General features: G+C 40.8%; 2 protein-coding genes across 4 annotated transcripts in view; one reads left to right on the plus strand and one right to left on the minus strand.

Moving 5' to 3' along the window:
• Abhd18 (abhydrolase domain containing 18) overlaps positions 1-25,857 on the minus strand; it is a 45,885-nt gene that overhangs the window by 13,824 nt on the left and 6,204 nt on the right. Inside the window, exons 2-6 of one of the 3 annotated variants that reach the window (XM_041659273.1) lie at positions 16,820-16,927; positions 15,730-15,814; positions 8,514-8,614; positions 2,422-2,500; positions 2,254-2,338 (exon numbers count right to left, since the gene is read on the minus strand). In XM_041659273.1, the coding sequence (XP_041515207.1) occupies positions 2,254-2,338; positions 2,422-2,500; positions 8,514-8,614; positions 15,730-15,814; positions 16,820-16,911 (442 nt within the window). In that variant the 5' untranslated portion in view covers positions 16,912-16,927. Of the gene's footprint in view, positions 1-2,253; positions 2,339-2,421; positions 2,501-8,513; positions 8,615-15,472; positions 15,525-15,729; positions 15,815-16,819; positions 16,928-25,857 lie in introns of those variants that run through there. The other 2 variants (XM_041659274.1, XM_041659275.1) reach the window with 2 other exon arrangements.
• LOC121452899 (FUN14 domain-containing protein 2-like) lies at positions 18,357-21,732 on the plus strand. The gene has a single exon (XM_041659277.1). It carries the CDS (start codon positions 19,556-19,558, stop codon positions 20,108-20,110), a length of 555 nt encoding a protein of 184 aa, XP_041515211.1. The 5' UTR covers positions 18,357-19,555; the 3' UTR covers positions 20,111-21,732.

A 25,857-nucleotide genomic window follows, 5' to 3' on the forward strand; every position in this document is an offset into this window, starting at 1 on the left:
TGTGTATCACTATTGCCCAGTTTTTTGATACAAATGTTTATTTCATAAATCCAGGGAATCTAGAAAAGTATTCAAAGCTACTTTACAGATGCACATGGTTTGGGTTGTTTCTGACAGCTTTAGGTGCCGTGGATTTGCCAAGAACCTGTGCATTTGTTCTGTCACCAAGAGAACATGGTCCAACGCCCCGCTTTTACATCCTGCTTTCACACAGTAAGCTTTTATTTAAACTTAACAAATGCTTACTATTTACCCAACCAATACTATTCTAAGCTGTAGTATCTAAGAAATCATCCCACCTAAACGTGGGAAACAGACCCGAAAAGGTAAGTGGCGGGTCTGAGGGCACACTGCCGAGCAACAACAACACAACTATCTGCATGCACTCCAGTGTTAGGAACCAGGTCCCTCAGCGGTTTCTCTCAGGGCACATTCACTTCTATTGTCTTATATAAGCAAAGATATATTAGCATATTTTCTATGTGTGGTGTTTAAACTTTCTTTTGTTTTGTACTATGTTCTTAGAATAAATTTGCCAAACTGAAAAAAAAAAAAACCCACAAAACTCTGTCAAGAGATCTGAGAGATTATTTTTTCCTTATTTTCCCCTTGGTAGTACATGAAGAGCTTGAATCCAGGAGTTCACATGCTAGGCCACCCTATCACCCAGCCACACCTTTGCCCAGCTGTGAGCTGGCTCTGTGTGTGTGTGTGTGTGTGTGTGCGCGCGCGCGCGTGTGTACGCTGGTTCATGTGGAGACCAGAGGTTGTCACTGGCATCTTCATCAATCACTGTTCACCTTGGCCAATGAGCTCCAGGAATCTGTCTCCGCCTCCCCAGTACTGGGGTTAGGGATGTGTGCCAAGGTCGTGCTCTTTCATGAGAGTTCTGGGGCTCTGAATGAGGGTCTCGGGGTTTGTGTGTAGGACCTTGGCTAGCAGACTGAGCAATCTCCCCAGGCAGATGTGAGATGTTTTAAGTCTCCTAATCCAGGTATTAAAATTACTTTTGTCTGGAGCTAAACTGATTCTCAGTCATTTGCACTCAGTTCCCCTTCACAGGAGCTTTCCTAATACTGTGTTTGTCATGTAAGAAACACTGGTAATTGTTGAACTTTACATTTCTTTTATTACTAGGTATGTTGTGTATCAGTTTATTTTCTTCTATGAATAGTCTAATGTCATCTTGAAAATTAAGTATTGTTCTAGATCTTCCCCTTTACGATAAATATATTTGGAAATGATCATTTCTTTAATAGCGAACATTTGACTTATTAAGTCCAGCATAAGAACCTCAAGAAATACAATACAATTTATCATTATTATAAATAGCATTAAAATATTATGTTAGTCTCACTATGAAGCCTAAGCTGGCTCTAACTCACAACCTTCCTGCTTCAACCTCCTGAGCACCTGGAATGATAGGAAAGAGACACCATATATGATGCATTCTTTACTTATTTTGAGACAGGTAGCTCTGGCTGTCTTAGAAATTGCTATGTAGACTAGGCTGGCCTCAAACTCAGAGATCTGCCTGCCTTTGCCTCCAAAGTGCTGGGATCAAAGGCGTCGTCCACCACCACACCTGGCCTTTATATTTTTTATATATATTCTTTTGGCAGGGATTTTTTTTTTTTTGTAGCTCAGGCTGGTCTTGAACTCCTGATTGCTACTTTTCATTACATTTCCTTTTAAAATGTGTAAAATAATCTTACATTCTTGATTTTTAAATATTTTTGGACCTTATACTGGATTTAACTAGTTTTGAAAAGTTAGTTACCACTGGGGCTGGAGAGCTGGTTCAGCAGTGGAGAGCACTGGATGTTCTCCTAGGGTACCTGGGTTCAATTCTCAGTACCACAAGGCAGCTCACAACTGTAGTATCAGTTCCAGGGGATCTGGCACCCTCTTCTGGTCTCCACAAACACTGAGCACACATATGGTACACAGGCATATGTACAGGACAAATACCCATACACATAAAATAAAATAAGTAATTCTTGCTGGGTGGTGGTGGTACACACCTTTAATCCAGCACTCGGGAGGCAGAGGCAGGTGAATCTCTGTGAGTTCGAGGCCAGCCTGGTCTACAACAGCTAGTTCCAGGACAGGCTCTAAAACTACAAAGAAACCCTGTCTCAGAAAATAATTGAAACAAAAATCTTAAAAAAAAAGCACTACTGATTATTCTTTTGAAGAGTAAATATATAAATAAAGATATAAAGAAACTTTTAAAATAGAACAAAAGGATATAATAAGGGTTTTCTAGCAACAATGAAGCCATTCGGGCCTCCTTAATCATAGGACGAGCCATGAGAGTCCTGCGCCTCCAGTAATGCTAAGGAGAGAGATGGCACACTTAGAACACAATAGCAAGTGCTGAGAAGACGTGCTGAGGGTTTCCTAGAGTTGAAGTCTTACATGGTCTCCTGTTCCAGCCAGATGAATGCACACAGGTCTGTATCTGCTGTTCCATTCCTTAGGCACAATAAATTGGAACCTATAAAAAAAAGAAATGAAACCTTCCTTAATGAGCTTTAGCTACAAACTATACATGTATAGTTAATTTATGGAGAGGGTCTTGCCATTACAGCTCAGGCTGGCCTGGAACTTACTATGTAGCTCAGGCTGGCCTCAACCTTGTGGTCCTCCTCCCACCTGAGCATCCCAATTGCTGGGGTTACAGGTGTGACTCATCATGCCTGGCTCTAAACTTTCAATTTAAAAAGTATTATAATTAAATTCTCTAACAGGATGGGTCAGTGGATTTACATTTACTTATTTACTTTTGTATGTATATGTACATATGTAGGTGTGCCCCGATGCATGTCAGAGACAAGAGATGCAAGCAAGTGTATGTTAGTTCCACCAATGTAAAGATTGGGGAGGTGGCTCGGTTGGTGGAAAGCTCCATTCACATGCAAAGGTCTGGGTCCAATCTCCAGCAAAACATAAAACTGGCCATAAGCGCATATTCCTACAATTCTACACTCAGGAACTAGAGGCAGGAGGATCAGAAGTACAAAGCAATCCTCAGCTACACAGCATAGATGAGACCATCTTAAAAAAATAAATAGATAATAAGCCAGGTGTGGTATTCATTTGTGTTCCCAGTACTGGAGAAGTAGAGTCAGGCAGATCCTTGAGTCTTGCTGTCCAGCTAGCCTAGTCTAATCTGTAAACCCTAGGTCCTTGAGACACATTTTAAGAAAAAAGGTGGATAATTCCTGCACAACAATATGGGAGGTGAACCTATGGCTACCACCCACATGTGGATCCATATACCAACCCCCACCCCCACATCCTAGGTAAGATAATGTAGCACGAGTAATAAAAACCCAGAGATGGATATTGGGGTTCAATTTGAAGATCAGAAAAGCAAAGCAGCTAGTCACTGGCTCTTACCACTACCTCAAACTGAAATGGTGATCCTACTTCCACAAATCCTCAGAATGAGACTGAGTGTGAGACCTGTCTCCTCCCATTTTATAGTTCTCTCTAGTGCTGGGATTAAAGGCCTGTACCACCACCACCCAGCCTCTAAGGCTAATTAGTGTGGTTGCTGGGATTAAAGGTGTACATAATGAGGCTTTTCTTTTTTTTTTTTTTTTGGTTTTAGACAGGATTTTAATATATAGCCCTTGCCTGCCTGGGACTTAGAGAGCCATCTGCATATCTTCCAAGCGCTGGTATTAAAAGTGTGTGCCACCACACCCAACACAAAGAGGGTTATTGTAGTTTTTAAGATTACATGTGTTGGGATCCCATGGAGGCCAGAAGGCATCAGACACTCAGAAGCGGGAACTATAAGCCACCGTGAGCCCCCAAGTAGGGGTGCTGTGAACTGAAACCCAGTTCTTTGCAACAGCGGCAAGAACTCTTATCTGCTGAGCCATCTACAACGATTTTGAGGTTGGCTAAAATTACTTTAGATCCTTGTCTTAACAGATCAAACGAAGCAAACAAAATGTATATATGCTTAACATTACGCCTACTGATTTAGAAATATCACTACAGATCGATATAACACAATTTTTTTTGATATAACACAATTTGAAAACAGTAAGGAAAGGAAAAAGAAGAATGTTGGAGATCCTTCTCTTCATTTTTCTCAAGAAATCTTCTGAGATTTTTATTTCGGACATCTGGATTAGTTTAAGGACCGCATGCATGTGGTGACTGTGGAGGCCGGAAGAGGGCATCAGATCCCCTGGAACTGGAGTTACAGATGGCTGTGAACCACCATATGCATTCTGGGAATTGAACTCAAGTTCACTGGAAGAATAGTCAGTTCTCTCTCTCTCTCTCTCTCTCTCTCTCTCTATCTCTCTGTCTCAAAAAAATTTTAATTTATTTTTATTTTATGTGCACTGGTGTTTTGCCATGGGTGTTGGGTCCCCTGGAACTGGAGTTACAGCTGTGTGTGCTGGGAATTGAACCCAGGTCCTCTAGAAGAGCAGCCAGGGCTCTTAACCTTGAGTCATTTCTTCAGTCCTGCCTCACGTATTTATAAAAAGATATCAATGGGACTGGAGAGATGGCTCAGCGGTTAAGAGCATTGCCTGCTCTTCCAGAGGTCCTGAGTTCAATTCCCAGCAACCACATGGTGGCTCACAACCATCTGTAATGAGATCTGGTGCCCTCTTCTGGCCTTCAAGCATACACACAGAAAGAATATTGCACACATAATAAATAAATATTAAAAAAAAGATATCAATGCCAGTTCCCCCTCCCTTCTCTCCTCCTGTTTCCCCCACCTTTTCCTCATCCCACCCCCCATTTGCTCCTCAGATTTTTGTTTTGTTTTTCAAGACAGGGTTTCTCTGTTTTACAGTACTGGCTGTCGTGGAACTTGCTTGGTAGATCAGGCTGGCCTTGAACTCACAGAGATCTGCCTGCCTCTGCCTCCCAAGTGCTGCGATTGAATGTGTGTGCTGGCACCATCAGGCCTGATATTTTTTTTTTAAATCAGTCATCATAAAAGCACAAAGTCAAAGAGACAGAATCACAGGAAATGAACTAAGTAACAAGAGGGCACAAGTTTCTTCTTATGGGCTCTAAATAACATTTCCTACTTATATGACAATATGATAAAAGTTTAAAATCTACACAGTCTTACAAACCCAGAAATTTGTATCAGGCATGGTAGTATGTGCCTTTAATTCCAGCACTCATGAGGCAGAGGCAGGTGGCTCTCTCTGATTCAAGATCACTCTGGTCTACATAGTGAGTACCAGGACAGCCAGGGCTACATAATAGAGAGACCTTGTCTCAAACAAAACAAAACAAAAAATAAATACACCCTCCTCAAAAACCCCAGAAATTCTCTGAAAATAGTCAGGTAAAAGATGTATGAAAGGGCGTTTACTATTAGGCTGCTCAAATGGACAAAACATGCAATTTAATTATGTGCTTTGGAGAATTAGAAAATCATGGTAGCGCCACAGCAGGGAATACCAATCAGCTACTAACATGATAACAGACTATCTATTCACTGATTGGTTAGGCTAAAAAGAAAATAAGCAACTTTGTATATGGATAGCAAAGAAAAAAAGGTGATGATATATGTAAAATAGCAATGATCTCTTTGTGTTGGAATTATTAATACTTTGACTTTCTCTTATTTGCATTTTGTTATACTTTAATGCAACGATGTAAGTTACAAACACCCTGCCCAAATAGATGGGTAAAGAAGAGAAAACCAGATGTCAGTGTGCATCAGTGGGAATTTCTAGTCATCAAAATAAATGATGCTTTAAGATTAATGCACTGCCAATCAGCACCTAGGAGCCTGAGGCAAGAAGCCTGACAGTTTTGAGGCTAGCCTGGGCTAAATATTGACTGTTTCTCAAACACTCTTTAAAAACATAAAAAATAAATGCTATAGCACTGTTAAAAGTTGGTAGTTTCCCGATTATTGTTCTTTTCATCAAAATAAAGAATTTCTTTAACTCTTGATAATGTTGAAATTATATTATTTCTCAAACTGAGTCTCCCCTTCCTTCCTCCAGTCATCTTAACCTATACAGTTTTCTGGAGAAGACTGATAAGTTAAAACAGCACACAGATCCAAGGAGCATAATTACAGTATGCAGAAACAGCAATACCTTTACCATGTATTGCTAATATATAGTCTAAAGAACTGTGTGTTTATTTAGTGTTTTTTGTAGGCACTCAATAAGATTTTCATCCCTCCTATCACTTAACTCTTCTAACAACCACAAGAGATGAAGTGTTGTCATCTCTATTTTATAATATATGTTCAGAGAACAATCTGGCCCTAAGGTCACTGGATTAATAAGTAGCGGAGCCAGGGTTCAGTTCAAACTGTTTAATGCCAAAGTCCTTGTTCTTTGCTCTATACAACACTGCTTGCATTTTATTTAGAGGTTAATAAAAGAAAAAACCAAAACCAAAACCAAAACCAAAAACCCAGGTCTGGGAAGACAGTTCAGCAGTTAAGAGCCCTAGAGAACCCAAGCTCAACTCCAAGCATCCACAAGGTGAGACACACCCTTCGACCTCACCTCCTGGGTACCAGGCAAAACACATGACGCAGACACACACGTTAGCGAAACACCCCACACATAAAGTAAAATAGAAATGCATAAAATTTACAATATTTTAGAGTAAAGACATAATATTAACTACAATAGTTAGAGTTATATTGGCTCCCACTTTGTTTGGCTTTTGTTGTTCTTGTTGTTTTGGTTTTTTGAGACAGGAGTTTTACTGTGTAGACCTGGCTGTCCCGGAACTTGCTCTGTAGAGCAGGCTGGCCATGAACTCTGCCTGCTTCTCAGTGAGTTTGAGTCCAATCTGGTTTACTTGATGAGTTCCAGGACAGTCAGGGTTACATAGCAACTCTCTCTCACTCTCTTTCTTAATAATCAATTTAAGTTTAATTTATGTGCATTGGTGTCAAGGTATGGCAATCCCTGGGACTGGAGTTACAGACAGTTGTGAGCTGCCATGCAGATGCTGGGAAATGAACCTGGGTCCTCCAGAGGAGCAGCCAGTGCTCTTAACACTATCTCTCCAGCCCGAGACCCTGTCTCAAACAAACAAAGGGTAGGAGGAGAGCAGGGGGAGACTGAGAAATGCCCCAGGGGGAAGATCTGAGTTTGGACTCCAGTACCATGTAAAAGCCAGGGGTGGCTTATGTACTCCAGTAACCTCAGAGTGCATAAACAATCACAGAAAATATTTTTGAGATTTAATTAATTAATTTCATTTATTTATTTACCTATTTTTTGAGACAGGGTCTCACTAGTTAGCCCTTTTGGAACTGGAACTCACTATGCAGACCAGTATGACCTAGAACTCAAAGAGATCTACTGGATCTGTTTCCTGAGTGCTGGGATTAAAGGCATGTGCCATCACATCTGACTTGAGATTTTTATTTTATATGTATGAGCAGTTACTTACCTGAATACATGTTATGTCTGAGCATCAAATGCATACTATGAAGGCCAGCAGAGGGCACAGATCATTTGGGAGTTTCTTCAGTGTTAGTTACCCCTAGTTTCCAGTAGCCATGTTGGTGCTAGAAATTAAGTCTGGGTTCTGTGAAAGAGCAGCCAGTGCTCTTAACCTTTGAACCACCTCTCCAGCTCAGAATCACAGAAATTAAAAAAAAAAAAAATTCACTTTATGTGCATGAGTATTTGGCCTGCACTAATGTCTTACACTATGTTCATGCAATGCCTACAGAGGCCAGAAAAGAGCATGGGATCCTCCAGAGCAGGAGTTCTAGATGGTTGTGAGCCAGGATGTGGGTGTTGGGAAGTGAACCTAGTTCTTCTGAAAGAACAGCCATTGCTCTTAACTGCTAAGCCACCTCTACAGCCACATCATCAAAGGCATTTAAAAATGAAATTTTATTAATTGTGTGTGTACGTGTATGGGCACACATGTGGAAATCAGAGGACAACTTGTGGAAATTCTCTCCTATTGTTTGGGTCCTGGGAACTGGTGAGGTGACTTTACCCTCCAAGCTATGTCACTACCTCTCAAAGTGAAAATCTGAAATGAGCAGAGCTGGCACATGATTAAAATCCTTTGGAAATATTTCTATGTGACTATGTGCATGTCTGGATTTTTATGAAAACGGTGTTGACTTCTTTTTTTTTAATATTTATTTATTTTTATGTATACAATATTCTTTCTGCATGTATGCGTGAAGGCCAGAAGAGGGCACCAGACCTCATTACAGATGGTTGTGAGCCACCATGTGGTTGCTGGGAATTGAACTCAGGACCTTTGGAAGAGCAGGCAATGCTCTTAACCGCTGAGCCATCTCACCAGCCCCCGGTGTTGACTTCTTAAGCATCATGCAGTACAACCTTAATTCCATGTCAGCAGTAGGCATGAGAGGGTAATTAATCTCCCAGTGTGGACATTCAGGGCATCGTCCACACTCTGTGCACACAGCAGTACTTACGTGTACTCAGCACCTGTGGACACGCTGCTGGAATGAACTCACTCATCTCCCTTGCTGAACAGATGCTTACCTTGCAATAACTGACTCAATTGGCATGATACCAGGCACATAGTGGGCCATGGGAGAAACAAAGTGTCCATCTAGGATCTTACAATCTGACTGTTCTTCAACCTAAAAGAAAAGAAAACCAAGGTGTATGCAAAGTAGACTAAGGTATCAGTCTCTCATGGACTTTTTGATGATAAAAATCTATTCAACTAAAAACTAACATTCTCTCAGTTCTTGTACTTAAGCCTCATTTTTTATAATTTATTTATTTTTATTTTACGTGCATTGATGTTTTGACTGCATGTATGTCTATGTGAGATTGTCAGATCTTAGCGTTACAGACAGTTGTGAGCTGTAATGTTGGTGCTGGGAACTGAACCCAGATCCTCTAGAAGATCAGTCAGTGGTCCTAACCTCTGAGCCATCTCCCCAGCCCCCTTGAGTCTCATTTTTACCACAAGAACTGAGATATATCCTTAGCACCAATAACTTTTTCAGTGCTTACTGTATTTCCTTCTAAACCACTGCTTTTTCCCACCAAAAGACATATTTTTATTCAAGACTACTTATACTTTCATATTTATTTAAAGAATATCATATAACTGATATCTTCTGCAATGTTTCATGCTTTTCTTTCAAACTCCTCCATTTATATTTACCTAACAGGGAATTAGCCATCATTCATGCCTTTTTAAAGACACCTTCTATTTACACATATTTGTTTTCTCTCTACTCTAGAGTCTAGTTGGGAAACAATAAATTTAATTCACACACTGGCACACAATGTCTCAAAATAAAATACAAGCTAAAGAAATTCAGTACCATTCAAGAAGACTAGGAGTATGGCTTAGTATAAGAGCACAAGGCTAGCAGGAAGATCCTGGGTTCAACTCTAGGAACCACAAAAACAAAAACAATCAAAAGCATTCAACAATATAAAAGCAATCAAAAGTACAACTTAGAAGCAGCAATAATTGTTACAGTCTAAGCTGATATCAAGTATTCAGAGTGGTCTGATGTCACACTACCTGCTGGTGCATTGTGTAAGGAGAAAAGGGGATTTCTATCTGTAATAATGACAATTTACAGGCAGCCATGGTAACACAGGCTTAAAGTCACTATGGTTTGAAGCTGAGCCAGGAGCCTCACAAATTCAAAGCAAGCATGGATTACATAGCAAGACCTTGTCGCAAAAAGTTCACACCAGGGGCTGGAGAAATGGCTCAGTGGTTAAGAGCACTGATTGCTCTTCCAGAGGACCTGGGTTCAATTCTCAGCACCCACATGGCTGCCCACAACTGTCTGAAGATCTAGTTCCAGGGGACCTGACACCTTCACACCAATGCATATAAAATAAAGTTAAATAAAATTTAAAAAAAAAGTTCACACCAAAAAGGCAATTTGGCTAACATTCACTATCTATGCTTCCTTCTCAAGAAGTTATTCTTTAAAATAAATTTTTAAAAAAAAAGCCCTATTTCGGGTCAAAGGTCAAATTAAAGTGGCAGGAAATTATCACATAAAAAACACTAAAAACAACAGCAACAACAAAACAAATGAGCAAACAAAAAAACTCATCCACGTTAGTGTCTTCAGTTCTTCAAATCCAGCATTGTGTCTGTGAATTAACATTAGTAAGAGGGTTCTCTTCCACACAGCAGGCATTCTACCAATAAAATAACTACATTCCTTGTCCCTACCATTAAAAAACACAAACAAGCTGGGTGTTCATGAAGCACACCTTTAAATCCCAGCACTCAGGCAGATCTCTGTGACTCCAACGCCAGACTAGCCTACAGAGTGAGTTCCAGGATACCCCTGTCTCAAAAACAAAAACAACAACAAAAAACCCCAAAACACCCCACCTCAAAAAAAAAAAACCATACAAACAAAAAACAGAATGAACTACAAAATGTAGATTGTTGAAGAAATATCTATTTAACAATTGAAAAAGTTTTTAAAAGGTTAAAACACTATTTCACCACACACTGTGTTACAAAGGTTTGGTTATCAGATTCTAATCAGCCTATATTTTTGCACCAGTAAAACATTATATCAGAGTCAGGCAGTGGTGGTGCATATCATTAATCCCAGCACTCTGAAGGCAGAGGCAGAGAGATCTCTGGAGTTTGAGGCCAGCCAGGTCTACAGAGCAAGTTCTAGAACAGGCTCCAAAGAAAAACAGAAAAACCCTGTCTCAAAATACAAACAAAATACTATGTCAGTTAAGTGCAGGTTTACAATACTCATTTATATATATGATTATATTAATCTCTTTGTCATTCTTCCTTTTCAGAGTATTCCTGCTCGGCTTGTACTGTCTTTTCCCCAAACAGAGACAGCTTTAACTTTATATACTACGTATCATCTTTGTGTGTAACTCAGACTTGCTTTGAACTCACTGTAAAGACAAGGGCGTCTTTCAACAGGTTTTATACAGTACTGGGTATCCAACCCCCCAGGCCTGTGCAAGCTAAGCAAAAACCCTATCTATCGGGGCTGGAGAGATGGCTCAGAGGTTAAGAGCACTGCCTGCTCTACCAAAGGTCCTGAGTTCAATTCACAGCAACCACAGGGTGGCTCACAACCATTTGTGATGGGGTCTGGCGCCCTCTTTTGGCCTGCAGGCAGACACACAGACAGAATATTATATACATAATAAATAAATAAATATTTAAAAAAAAATCCTGTCTATCCACAATCTATATCCTCAGCTCTCCAAATTCTACAATGATTAATTGAAGCTGCGTTGGAGTAAAAAAATGCTTAAGGAAAAATAAATCTGTAAAAGTACTAAATTTGTAATCCAAGAATTCCTCCCTCCCTTTTTAAGCATGAACATAGGTTTAGTAAGAAAAAAATGAGAAGAGCTGTAGAGATGGTTCAGCAGTTAAGAGAACTGCCTGCTCTTCCAAAGGTCCCAAGTTCAATTCCAGGCAACCACGTGGTGGCTCACAACCATCTGTAATGAGATCTGGTGCCCTCTTCTGGCCTGCAGACATACACGCAGATGAACACTGAAACATTTAAAAAAAAATCTTAAAAGAAAAAAGAAAATATGAGAAAGAACTCTCAGGAGTAGGAAGGCTTCAAAGGGAGCAATATCCTTCATTTGATTTTTATGTTGTTTTCTATAGCTTAAGACTTCCTGCCCAGGTGTGATGCTGTACACCTCTGGCGGGCAGATTTCTGTGAGTTCAAGGTAAGCCTAGTCTACATAGTGAATTATAGGCCAGTCAGGGTTACACAGTGAGATCCTGTCTCAAAATCACAACAAAACCCATTTTTGCATATATCTTAGAAAACTAAGTTGATAAAAGAGGCATCAGAAACTACCATCTCACTAACTAATACAGAGGACAGCGGCGACTAACGTGAAAGGGAATAATTCAACAGGCAATGTGAGGCTGGCTGCGAGGAATACAGACACCTTAAGTTAGACACAAACTCAGAAAAGACAGGGCAAGACACAACTCAGCAGATAAATAATCAAACTGAAAACGAGCAGATGGTTCAGCAGTGAAGAGCGCTTGTTCTGCAGAGGACCAGAGAGTTCAGTCCCTAGCACCCATACCAGGTGGCCCACAACTCCAACTCCAGGTACAGAGGATTCAAAACCTTCCTGCCTCTCCAGTCAGATACACAGATACACACACACACACACACACACACACACACACACACACACCTTTCTAAAAAAACGAGCTAAGGATTTGAAAAGACCTAACAATTGGCCCAATATAGTAAGAAGTTCAACACCATTCATATTATGGAGACACAAGTACAGAGATATTTTTATTAGGATGCTGGGAAAAAAAGTACAAGTGCTGGTGAGAATCTGGTCACACTGGACTCCAGTACAGTGCTGGCTCACACGTACAGTAAACAGAACTACTTTGTGTAGAACGTTCACACAACATTTGTACTTGACTGTTAACAGTAGCATTATTTACACCAGCTCACAAACAGTAAAAACAACCCAGATGTCTATGAATTCATGAGCATATAAGAAATTATTCAGTCACAGAAAAGAATACTGGTACACGGTACGCCATGGACGAGTCTTACAGACTGGCAGTGGGTAGATGCAATCCTCTAATCTACTAAGCTATATGTGTGAGGTAGCATGGGTGCTCCCCCACATACACCATGTACACAACACAATAAATAAGAAAAATTAATAAATTAAAATACTTTCTAAGAGACAAGTCCACATATTGCATAATTCCATTTATAAGAAATGTCATAAATATGAGACTCCATAGATACAAAAAGCAAATTAGTAACAAATTAGTAACTGCCAGCATATAGGGGAAGAACCAGTGGGAAATGCTAACCAGAGTGTTAGTGTCTTTGGGGTCAATAGTATCATGGAAAGAAAGTATGGAATATATACATATTAGAGTACTACTCAGCAGTAAAAAACAAGGGCTTCTTGAATTTTGCATGCAAATGGATGGAAATAGAAAACACTATCCTGAGTGAGGTAAGCCAGACCCAAAAAGAGGAACATGGGATGTACTCACTCTTATTTGGTTTCTAGCCATAAACCAAGGACATTGAGCCTATAATTAGTGATCCTAGAGAAGCTAAATAAGGAGAACCCAAAGAAAAACATATAGGTATCCTCCTGAATATTAACCTTCAGCAGGCGATGAAAGGAGACAGAGACAGAGACCCACATTGGAGCACTGGACATAAATCTTAAGGTCCAAATCAGGAGCAGAAGGAGAGAGAGCACGAGCAAGGAACTCAGGACCGCAAGGGGTGCACCCACACACTGAGACAATGGGGATGTTTTACTGGGAACTCACCAAGGCCAGCTGGCCTGGGTCTGGAAAAGCCTGGGATAAAACCGGACTCTCTGAACATAGCGGACAATGAGGACTACTGAGAAATCAAGAACAATGGCAATGGGTTTCTGATCCTACTGCACACACTGGCTTTGTGGGAGCCTAGACAGTTTGGATGCTCAACTTACTAGACCTGGATGGAGGTGGGGGTTCCTTGGACTTCCCACAGGACAGGGAACCCTGATTGCTTTTCGGGCTGAGGAGGGGAGGGACTTAGTTGGGGGAGGGGGAGGGAAATGGGAGGCGGTGGCGGGGAAGAGACAGAAATCTTTAATAAATAAATAAATTAAAAAAATTAAACAAAAACAAAAAAAATAGTATCATGGAATAAAACAGTAAAAAAATAGTAACTGATAGCTAATGGTTATATATTTAGGTAAAAAATATAAACATTCCGCTGTATATGTTAAAAAGGTAGACTTTATGACACATCATTATAATTTAAATTTTAAACACTGAGGGTGGGATGTGTCTTAACTCAAGTTGTTAAGATTATCTATCCTTAAGAGAGATGGCTCAGAGGTTAAGAGCACTGACTGCTCTTCCAGAGGTCCTGAGTTCAATTCCCAAAAACCACATGGTGGGGACTCACAACCATCTATAATGAGATATGGTGCCCACTTCTGGCTTGCAGCATACATGTAGGCAAAACAAAACACTGTATACATAGTTAATAAAAAATCTTTTTTTAAAAAAAAGAGTACACACATTGAAAAGTTAAGAGGCTGTGATCACCTCTGATGGGTATTACAGTTATGGGAAGTAGGTTTAATAAATTAAAAAAAAAAGATTATCTGTCCTTTCTGGGAGCACAGAAAGAGGATCGGAGGTGGAGACTGGCAGAGATAAACAGAGACTTGATTTTTACTTGGTATACTCTGTTTATTTAAAAAGCCTATATACTTTTGGTACGTTGACTTGTGCACATATTTCTTTGTCCATGTAACTTTGTGGGCAAGCTTACCCATGTGTGTGGGGCGACCAGAGTCATCACACGATGTCTTCCTTTATTGCTCTCTACTTATTTGTCTCCTGTATTTTGCTTTTTGAGGTGGCCCTAGTTGTCCTAGAACTCGTTACATAGACAGGCTGGCTTTGAAATCACAGAGATCTGCCCGCCTCTGTCATCTTCGTGCTGGGATTAAAGGCACATGCCCCCAATTCAGGCTGCTCTACTTTTGGCAACGAAGTCTCTCGCTAAGCTAGACCCTGCAGTTTCTATTAGGCTAGCTGACCAGCGGACCCCAAGATTCCTCTGGCTTTTAGGTGGGTCCTGGGGATCTGAACTCAGGTTCTCATGAGGATGTAATGAGGATTTTGCCCATTAAGCCATCTCCTCAGCCTATAAAAGTTTACTAATATATTTTTGAGGGGTGGAGGGAGGGATAGGGTCTCTCTGTGTAGCCTTAACTGCCCTGGAACCCACAGAGATCCTCCTGCCTCTGACTCCTAAAAGCCACCACACCTGGCTAAAAGCCTATACTTTATTTCCCCCTCTCAAGACAGGGTTTCTCTGTGTAGCCTTGACTGTCATGGAACTTGCTATGTAGACCAGGCTGGCCTCAAACTCACTGAGATCAACCTGACTCTACCTCCAGAGTGCTGGGATTAAAGGTGTGAGCCACCACAGTCCGCTCAAGAGCCTAAATGTTTTTTGAGCCTATACTTTTTAAAGAAAAAAAAAAACCCAGAGAAAAAATGGAAATATTCACCAAAATTTGAATAACAAAGACAAATATAAAATATAGTCTACATGTAACATCTATGGTTTCCATTTACAAGTTTCTCTTTTTTTATCAGGGGAAATCTTCTGATGAAGGAAATCTAAATATATCCAATATATAAAAGATGCAAGAGTACTTACTTCAGCCAAGGTCAGGGATAGGTTGGGAAACTCACCCATCTATTTCCCTTCTCCTATAATATCTCAAAGTACTCAATCACACACATTTAGATCATATAGAAAAACAGCTGACTGCTTATGAAACACAACAATTTCAAAGTTCAGAGCATTTTCTTTCTGAGTAATACGTTCTACTGTTGCACCCTGACAGTTCCTAATAGCTACTTTTGCCAATAATGCCTGATGTGCTGATTCTCAGGTAGACTGCTCTCTTTTAATACTTACTAGTCTTCTTTAATATTCTTCTTTAATGTTGAATAATTGAACCCTCAGGAGCCTAAGGATACAAAATGAAACTCAGAAAAATGCAGCCTAAATACTGAGTATTCAGGCAAATGCTAAACATATGTTCCCCATTATTTATGAGTAAAATTATTAAAACGTCACTGAGGAAAAACAGCATTCTTTAAATATGCATAAACACTCCACGGCACTGTCGCGGTGACTGCTACAGGATTTCAGCACAGTCTGTTCTGGCGTACCTTATCAATGTGCACTGGATAGTCGCTTGAAACCAGATTCTGGCACCTTTCTCGATTTCCAATCATCTTTCTGAATTCAAAGAGTCTATTAGGAGACAAAAGTTTGTATTTTTAAAACACCTTTTATGTTAACTGATATACTTACTGTTATGAGTGATGAATAGTGATTAAAATTAGCAAAATCAATTAAGAGGCAATGTTCACTAAACTTTTATCACTAGTAGAAGAGGGTACCTTTTCTTCTCTCTTTTTGAGACTGAAAAACTTTTCTTAAAAAATATGAGAAAGAAAATCGATCATAAGCAATGAATACCTATAAGATTCAAAATGAAAGAGGCCAATCTTGAAATAATTTTTCTTATGTTTTTCCATGAGTTCCAGCGTATTCCAGTTTCATAGCCATTGAAAATTTAGGTTGTCCTAGAAAGTCAATGCCTGGAAACCACACAACACTTCAACCAGCCTAGCTGGTTGTTACTGATGCAAAGAAACTAATTTGCACCAAAGGCATGATGCTCTAAGCTAAAATGTACAGAAATAATTAAGAGGATGAAAGGAAAACTTTATAAAATCAATATTTAATTTCCCCAATAAGCCAATCTAGATTTGAAGTTATTGTTTTGTTTTGTTTTTTTTCTGAGACAGGGTTTCTCTGTGGCTTTGGAGCCTGTGCTGAAACTAGCTGTTGTAGACCAGGCTGGCCTCGAACTCACAGAGATCCACCTGCCTCTGCCTCCTGAGTGCTGAGATTAAAGGTGTAGGCAACCACTGCCCGGCAAAAGCTAAAATATTTTACAACTGAAATAAAAATTTAACTATGTATCAAAACAATAAATTCAAAATAACCATTTATGGACTGGAGAGATAGTTCAGTAATTAAGAGCACTTGTTGCTCTTGTAGAAGGCTCAGGTTTGGTTCCCACCACCCATGTGGTGACTTACAATCATTCTCAACTCCATTTCCAGGGGACCCGATGATCTCTTCTGACCCCAAAAAGCACAAGACACATACATGATACACACACGTGTGTGTAGGCAAGAACTCATACACACAAAAATGACAGTCAAGCATTCATGAAACACACACTACCTCTTGAGATCTTCTGGCCTTCCCCATCCTCTGATGAAGAGCTTTGTGAGGAGAAGTCTCCGGTATAGAATATCTAACTTGCTTACACCCATGAGTGGCAGACAGCATCTAGAAGTAAAATTTAAAATAATTTCAAAATACTTTTACTTTTATTAAGGCAGCAGATCAACTTTCTAACCACTCATGTAAACACCAAGTAAAATCAAGGACTGAAGAGAAAATCCTTGAACATGTCCCCGCGAAAATACAAGAGGAGATTTAGAAAAAACCCTGGAATTCAAAGCAGAGAACTGCTGCACCTAAAGCATCTCTATATGAAGAATCCTCCTAGGGCAAGTGCTCCCATCTGGAGCACAGGGACTGATGTAAGTATCTGCTGTATCGGAAAGCAGAGTAAGGAATGCTACAGAGTACTGTAGTATCAGCCAGGCTCTCCATGGACACATGGAATAGGGTTATCTGAGTTAGAAAGAGGAAACTGAGGCACAGAGAAAGCAATTATTTATCCTATGCCATATAGCTAGTGGAGAAGAGGGTCAAGTTTCGCTTTAGGCATAATGTCAAAGATTTAGCTGGTTCACCATACTGATTTTCTTTTTGTTTGTTTGTTTTGTTTTTTGAGACAGGATTTCTCTGTGGCTTTGGGCCTGTCCTGTAACTAGCTCTTGTAGACCAGGTTGGTCTCGAACTCAAAGAAATCCTCCTGCCTCTGCCTCCTAAGTGCTGGGATTAAAGGCAGACGACACCACCTCCCGGCTACACACTGACTCTTTGTAACAGTGAACAAACAAAAATAACTAGTGCTTCTAATTGGACACTATTTATTTCTCAAATTTGTGTGTGTGTCTGTGTGTGTGTGTGTGTGTGTGTGTGTGTATGTTCACGCACATGTGATTCCCCCCCACCCCCCGGCACAGGAGACATGGTTTCTTTTTATAGCTCTGGCCATCTTGGAACTCTGTAGACCAGGCTGGCCTTGAACTCAAGAGATCTGCTTGCCTCTGCCTCCCAAATAATGGGATAAAAGATGTATGACACCACTGCCAAGAAAGTTGGAACATCTATGTGAACTTTTTCTGTTTAAAATGTAGTTCGGGCTGGAGAGATGGCTCAGCGGTTAAGAGCATTGCCTGCTCTTCCAAAGGTCCTGAGTTCAATTCCCAGCAACCACATGGTGGCTCACAACCATCTGTAATGAGGTCTGGTGCCCTCTTCTGGCCTGCAGGCATACACGCAGACAGAATATTGTATACATAATAAATAAAATTAAAAAAAAAAGTGTAGTTCTGGGCTTGAGATGTTAGTAAGACAGAGTGCTTGCTTAACAGCTTGAAACCTTCAATCACTGCTACTATAAAAAAGCTACAGTTCTCATTTATGGGCAAACCTGATTCAGATTCAAATTTAAATGTAAACTAAAACTTACATTACCATCAATTAATAAATATATATTGCTTCAAAATTTTGAAACAAATAAACAACTTTTACCTATATTTTGTTTTTTGATATATTACAAGTTTAGTTTAGCATGTTTTTTTTTCTATAGGGGAGGGGTCTCAAGTAGCACAGGCTAGTCTTCAACTCACTATATAGCTGAGGTTACCCCTGAACTCCTGATCCTCCCCAATCTTTGCCTCCCAGGTTCTAGTATTACAGGTACGAACCACCCACCATGCCCGGCTTTGTTTTGTTCTCTGTTGTTTTTGAGATGGTATCTAGCTCTATAGTCCATGATTGTTGGTAGAAGAGGGTTTTCTCAAACCTGTGGCATTCCTTCTGCTTCAGCTCTCCAAATGGTAGACCCCCCCGAGTGCTGGGATTAAAGGCGTGGGCCACCACCACCCGGCCAACATTTTTCTTTGTATAGTGTACAGTTTAACCCACAGTCAACTGAACTGGCACTTTCTTCTTAGGACTGGACCAGCAAAGCAAGCTGTTCATACTTTCTCACAGTTCTCATGACCAAATACTAGATTGGTCTTGAGTTACTAGATACGCCGTAGGCTATCACAAAAACTGTCAAGCCCAGCTCTGCATTAAGCCTACTTCTATGAACATCTTTCCAGTAACAGACAGTCCTAGATGAAGAGTTGCAACTGTCTAAACCACAATTCTGCAATCAGAATCACTTCTGTGAAGACTCTCCTAGTAAATAACAATATTGTGCACCAAGCCTCTGTAACCAAAGAATTTTTGTTTCAAAACAACCTATATGCACTTCAATTTGCCTTAAAATTTTTAACTTGTCTGCAGAGATAGCTTAGCAGTTAAGAGCACTGACTGAACTTCCAGAGGTTCTGAGTTCAATTCCCAGCAACCACATGGTGGCTCACAACCATCTGTAATGAGACCTGGTGCCTTCTTTGCCAGCATTGTATGCTTAAATAAATAAATTAATTAAAAAAAAAGAAATTTACTTTTTAAAGGCTTGGTTGTACTTTGTAACAAATCTCGTTTTAGCTTGAGTATTCAATTGAAATCTTTTTTGGGGGGGCAAACCCCCCACCAAATCTTCCAACTAGTATCTATAATATACTTTTCCAGTCTAACGAATATAGACAACCGAGTGAGTTTTAGCCTTTTCTGATCCTTAGAACACCCAGTTTGATAAAGGCCAAGGTGGCTTTATGACGTAGCTCCGCCTGAAGAAAAGCTGAGGCGCATTCTCCACCTGCCCTCTTTCGCCACGGCCGTGGGAATGGATACATCTGCCCACGTGCGGAAGGTCAGCAGGCCATGACAACGACCACAAGCACCACCACCGTAACCGCAAAACGCTCTATCTCCTGCCCTACTGACCCTCTGCGGCTGTCCTCTCGCAACTCGCAGCTCACAGAGATGGCCACGAACAGTCAAGAGCACTTTGATGCTTTTGAGGCAGTGGATCTTAGAGAATTTGGCAAAAACCAGCCTTGGTGGCGCAAACTTTTTGGGCAGGAGACCAGGTCTGCGGGCGAGAAGTACAGTGTGGCAACCCAGCTCCTGGTTGGCGGCATCACGGGCTGGTGCACTGGCTTCATATTTCAGAGAGTTGGAAAGTTGGCTGCCACAGCGGTGGGAGGGGGCTTTTTTCTACTTCAGTTCGCAAACCATACTGGCTACATCAAAGTTGACTGGAATCGCGTAGAGAAGGACATGAAAAAGGCCAAGGAACAACTGAAGATTCGGAAGAGCGCCCAATTACCAACTGAGGTCAAAAGCAAAGCTGAGGAGTTGGTGTCGTTCATAAAGCAGAACGTATTAGTAACTGGAGGATTTTTTGGAGGCTTTCTGCTCGGTATGGCATCCTAAAAGGGTATCATTCCACTCCTACGGTTCAGCAGCCTCCATACACCATCGTAGAAAAACCCAGAGGCTTTCCACTTCCTCTTCATGCCTGCCCTCCTCCCTGTTGTAAATCTGAACCGCTTCCATGCGCATCTGCCCATGCAAGTTAACACAGGTCCTCCCATGGGCTTGACAAGCCACAGGGCAGCGCACTCTCCATCTGGAGGTCAACAGGAATGGTCCTTCCCCGGTGTGTAGAACCTGCCCCAAACCATCTTTAAGATCTGTCCCTAACAGTCGAGCTGGAAGAGCGCTATGTGGAAAGGAACTGAACATATCTGACTTTGAGCTTGGGAAGAAAGTAAAGGAGGGACAGTTGTGGGAGTACCACCTGCTAGTCAGCTACTTTAGGGGGACAGTCTCCTTACAAAACTTTACAAGTAAATTGATGCTTTCTTTTCCTTTGGACAACTACTCCAGTAAGCTGTAATTATAGCTAAAGTGTGACTCTCTTCAAAAAGGGCCATAATCTAAATCCCTGAAAGCTTCACTAAGACCTGGTTGTTTTTCTTTTTTTTTTTTTTTGTAGGGTAGAACAGGGTGGGCCTAGGGCCTTGCTCCTACTACTTGTACTAGGCCAACAAGGCCTACCACTGAGCTATATTCCCAGGCTTTTAGGTATTTTTCATTTTGAGAGGTCTCACTAAATTGCTCTCAGGGCCTGGAACTTGACATTCTTATGTCTCAGCTTCCTGTGGAGGTGGGATTACAGGTCCAAGTCCCCGGGAACAGCTCCCCCAAGACCTTAAGAAAGAACTGAAGAATGCATCTCCGAGTCTACTTTGCCTCTTCTCAATCTTCTCATTTGCCTTTTCCCACCAGGATTAGTTTGCCATAACCCATCTAGCTGGGCTTTCTACTTCAGGGCCTCGACTACTTCAATCAAACGTCAGCTGGGGGAAATTTTCACCTAGACGCTTCAAGAAGAAGAATCTGCTTTCGGGCCTAGGTCTGGGGTACAATTTCTATATTTGCAACTGTAGGATTGATTCACATTTTGTGCTTTGTCAACCAGAGGACCAGCTCAGCTCTGGGAGGCCACCCACACAGTTCATCTCACACGGACTTTGCTCTCTCCATACAAATCAGAAACAGCACTGGCTTCTTTTCTTCATGACCAGGTGGAGAGAGAAGAGGGCCCTAGGGGTCCAACACCTCTGCAGAAAGGGCAAGTGTGTGAGTGCAATCAGTGTTTCCATTGCCTGTTGGTCAGAAGGTAAAAATCATGGGTTCTGCCCAAACTCAACACTGTGAGCAACGGAAAACGATAATCGTAAGGAGCACCTTGGAAACTGTATGCTACATGGGAAGAAGAAACGATTACTTCTCTGTCTTTGAGTATGTCTGGGTTTCCACCTTTAATACCAGGATTAGATCTTCATATTTCTACCAATGGGGGGGTGGGAACCCCACTAAAACCACAAACTCCGTAGATCTAGAAACAACCACTTGTATATAAGCCAATTGGGTCTTTACAGTTTAAATTATGTTTACATTCTTCCGTTCACTTAAAACTCTTAATTAAAAAAACAACCCCTCCAAAGGAAAATGTCAACTAGTACTTTGTTTTCTTTCGTTTTTTTAAGTCATTAAACAAATAGTAAATAAAAATTGGTTTTTATAGTTTTCTTTTTGAAACAGGATTTCATATAATTCAGGCTGATCTCAAATCATCTTGTAGCCAAGGATGACCTTGAACTCCTATCTCCACTCAGAAGTGCAAGAACCACTAGCATGTACTGCCACCTGCAACTGGATAATTGACCCTCCCCACCCAGATAGGGTTTCTCTGTGTAACAGTCCTGGTCTGTCTCTGTCTCCAAGTACTGGGATTTAAGGCGTGCACTTCCATAGCTTGGTTGAAGATTACTTGTTAAATGTAATTTATCTGCATTATATATAGACTCTACTGTAAAACAAGTATTTGCCACGGACAGGCTCAGGGGAGCCACTCAGACCATGGGAGAAGCAGGGTCTTGGTAACAGGAAGGCACAAGTTCGGCGAATGACAGACAGACACAACACACAGAGAGTGGTTGGAATCTGCTGTGATTTTACTGAATTCATGTTTTCATTATATAGTATTCAAACAAAGAACAAATCAGAAGGTCATGTATCATTGGCTGGCACAGTATGAAAGCTTCTTTTAGTCACATCAGCAATATTTAAGAAAAGCATATTATCAGGGACAGGTGTTAAACATAAAGCATCCTTAGAAAAGGAAATCTTGTCCTTGGGAACATAAACCTCAGACAAGTGGTTTCATCTTATGAATAGAAAGTTTCTGTCTCATCACTATCATGGCCCTTCCTCTTTCTAACCCTTTCTTATTTTATCTAGTGACCAAATATGCCTAATCTGTTCGCTGCACCTGCTGAAATATACCTTTTTTGTACCTTCTTATGCAGCAGACATCATGGGGGCTGGGATCTAGCAAGCCTATCTATGAAGTTCAAAGTATAATACAGTCTTTGTACATCAGTATTAACCCTTGCTCATCATACACCCTGTGTATGACAAAGGTTCTGCTGTAGTCTTATACATTCTCATACTGGGCTTCCCTATCCCAGAGCTGTTCATGAAGAGATAATCCTTGTCTTGTAGATACATAGAATATAATTATTAAAAGAGATTGTGCAAAGCCCGTATCCTGCATAGACAGCTAATCGAGAAATCTGTCTATGCCTCAGTGATGGCTAATACTGGGCTGTCTGCCATTGACCTCCAGGAAGCCTAGTTCCATAGGACACGTAGCTCTGATCTGGCATAATGACATATGTTATGTAACACAGACGGCACTGCAGTTGGCGTGGCAAGTATTAAAATAAGTATATATATATGTATATATATATACACACACATATATATATATATTCTAATTATTTTTCCTTTAAGAATAAATGTCCATGTTATCTAATAAAGTGGAGATGCATCTTAGTATGGTGCTTTTCTGAAATACATAAAGCCATTCCCAGCATCACCAACCAACCAAAAAAAAAAAAACCAATTATTTAGCAAGATGTAGTGACGGCTGTCTATAACCCTAGCACTTGTAGGTTGAGGCAAGATGGTTCTGAATTTAAGGCCAACCCGGGGTACCAGTAAGACCTCATCTTTAAAACAAAAGTATCTGAGAGGCTGTGGGTGTATGTGAAGCATGGACAAACCTAGGACTCTATAAGATCCAGTCCCTCCCAGGGTTCTTGCTACTGAGGTGGCTCATAGTGAGCATAGTGGCAAAAAGTTTCAGGCCACCAGAGAGATAAACCACATAATTAGAAGGCTGAACTTCAGGCCAGCTTGGAGGATGGGAACTGCACGTTATGTTCTATCATTGGACCACATAGTTTATCATGTCTGAGTAATATAACCCCAATACAGACTCTAGACGCTGGCTTTGGTGGGACTCTGTTGAACAGATATCGTTATGTTTGAATGGAGACACTCCCTGACTCCACTTGTAGAGACCACATCTCAACATGTTTGGCTGATTTTGTGTTGTATCTACCCTTTATTATAAGCACTGTATAATTTAAAAAAATAAGCACTATATAGGGTTTTTCAGAGTTCTGTCAGTCATTCTAGCAAATCAGTGATCCACAAGAAACTTAAGAGAACTTTTCTTAAAGTCAAGTCAGAAGGTATCTTTATGATGGCCTGGAGACCCCTGAAGTGAGACCGGCATCTAGGGCAGTGACATCTGTGAACCTACACCTTTAGTTTCGGGGTTTGCACTAAATGGATTGTGACTATTAGGGGTGAATTAAATTGGAAACAGAATAGCCAGTGTATTCTTTACCTAGTTAACAAAAATCAAGAGCTGCCGAGAAAGCTCAGTAGCTAAAAGTACTTGCCTGATACCTCCTTGATTGTCTAGGACCCACATGGCTGCAAGGAGAGAACTGGCTTCTGCAAGTTGTCCTCTGGCATCTACTTGCTTACCACAGCATGTATACACACACACACACACACACACACAAATATAACGTTACATATGTTACATACTCCCAATGAAGTCAGCTCTTTGGATAAATGTGGTGGGATGGAGGTACAGTTTAAGGAAACACTTCTTTTTGTTTGTTTGTTTTTGTTTTGTTTTGTATTTCGAGACAGGGTTTCTCTGTGTAGCTTTGATGCCTGTCCTGGAAGTTGTGCTGTAGATCAGGCTAGCGTGGAACTCACAGAGATCTGCCTGCGTCTGCCTCCTGAGCTCTGGGGTTAAAAGTGTGTGCCACCACCGCCTGGCAAGGAAATGCAATTCTAAGTGAAGAATAGTTACTGTTATGGTTAGGATCTGAAATGTCCTCTGGATGTGCTAAACACTTGGTGCTCAGCTTATAGGGTGGTAGTACACCCACCTTTATGAGGTGGTTGAGTTCCTGGGTATGTATGCTTGAGGTGTATCAAGAGTCTGGCTCGCTCTCTTCTCTGTGTTCCCCTTTTCTCTCCCTCTTCCCAGTCTGTGACTGGAAAGGAGCGTCTCTGCCACATGTTCCATGTCATGATGCTCTTCCTTGCCATGGGCCAAAAAGCAAAGTGGTCAAATGAACAACCAAAGCCTCTGAAACCATGTGTCAAAATAAAAGAGAATGGCCCCTTATAGGCACATGCATTTGAATACTTGGCCTCTGGGTGGTGAAACTGTTTGTTAATGATTAGGAGACCTTGTGGGAAGAGCCAATGCTGGTGGGTTTGGAGGTTCCAAAAGCCTATCCCACTCCCAGTTAGTCCTCTCTGCCTCCTTTTTATAGATACAGATGGTCTTAGCTACTGCTCTAGCACCATGCCTGCCTGCTGTCATGTTCTCACTACAATGGTCACTTACTCAACTTCAGAAACTCTAAGCCGCAAAATAAACTCTTCTAGAAGTAAGTTTGGTCATACTGTCTTCATAACAATAGAGAATAAAACACTTCCTCCCAGTTTAGGTTAGTTTTCTAGGTATTTTGTCACAGAGACAGAAAGCTAAGGATGATTTAAACTATGTTACTACTTGGATCTTTCTGTAATGGTTTATATACTCATTACTCACATTTTTCTATATATTTATTAAACTACAGAACAGTTGCTTGTAATATAGGTCCTGTCTTTTTCTAGTATCGCATGTAAGGGTCAACATTCGCCATTGGAATATACATATATCATGACACTAAGTCAATTCCATGTGAGCAAAAAACAAACAAAAACCAAATATTCTCCAACAAGAAATAGTATGCTATTCAAGAGCTCTTTCATTTAGTGATGAGGCGATCATGCCTGCTTTTCTTCTTGCCCAGCCCCCACCCGACTAGCTTAGCTCCGGAAACCATAACACAGAAACTGTATTAATTTAAAACACTGCCTGGCCCATTAGTTCCAGCATCTTATTGGCTAATTCTCACATCTTGATTAACCCATTTCTAATCATCTGTGTAGCAGCACAAGGTAGTGGCTTACCTGGAAGATTCTAACCTACGTCCATCTCATGCCAGAGCTTCATGGCATCTGCTGACTCTGCTTCTTCCAGCATTTTGTTCTGTCTACTCTGCCTATCTAAACTGCTGTCCTATCAAAAGGCCAAGGCTGTCTCTTTATTTAATGAATGAAAGTAACACATACACAGAAGACCCTCCTACATCATTTCCCCTTTTTCTGTTTAAACAAAAAAGATAGGCTTTCAGTTTAACATATTAAAATTACATATAACAAAACAGTTACTAAGTAAGAATTAC

This window comes from Microtus oregoni, unplaced genomic scaffold (assembly GCF_018167655.1).
Source record: "Microtus oregoni isolate MIOR12 unplaced genomic scaffold, Mior012 000010F_ref0000083, whole genome shotgun sequence".
In the NCBI taxonomy this organism is placed as follows: domain Eukaryota; kingdom Metazoa; phylum Chordata; class Mammalia; order Rodentia; family Cricetidae; genus Microtus; species Microtus oregoni.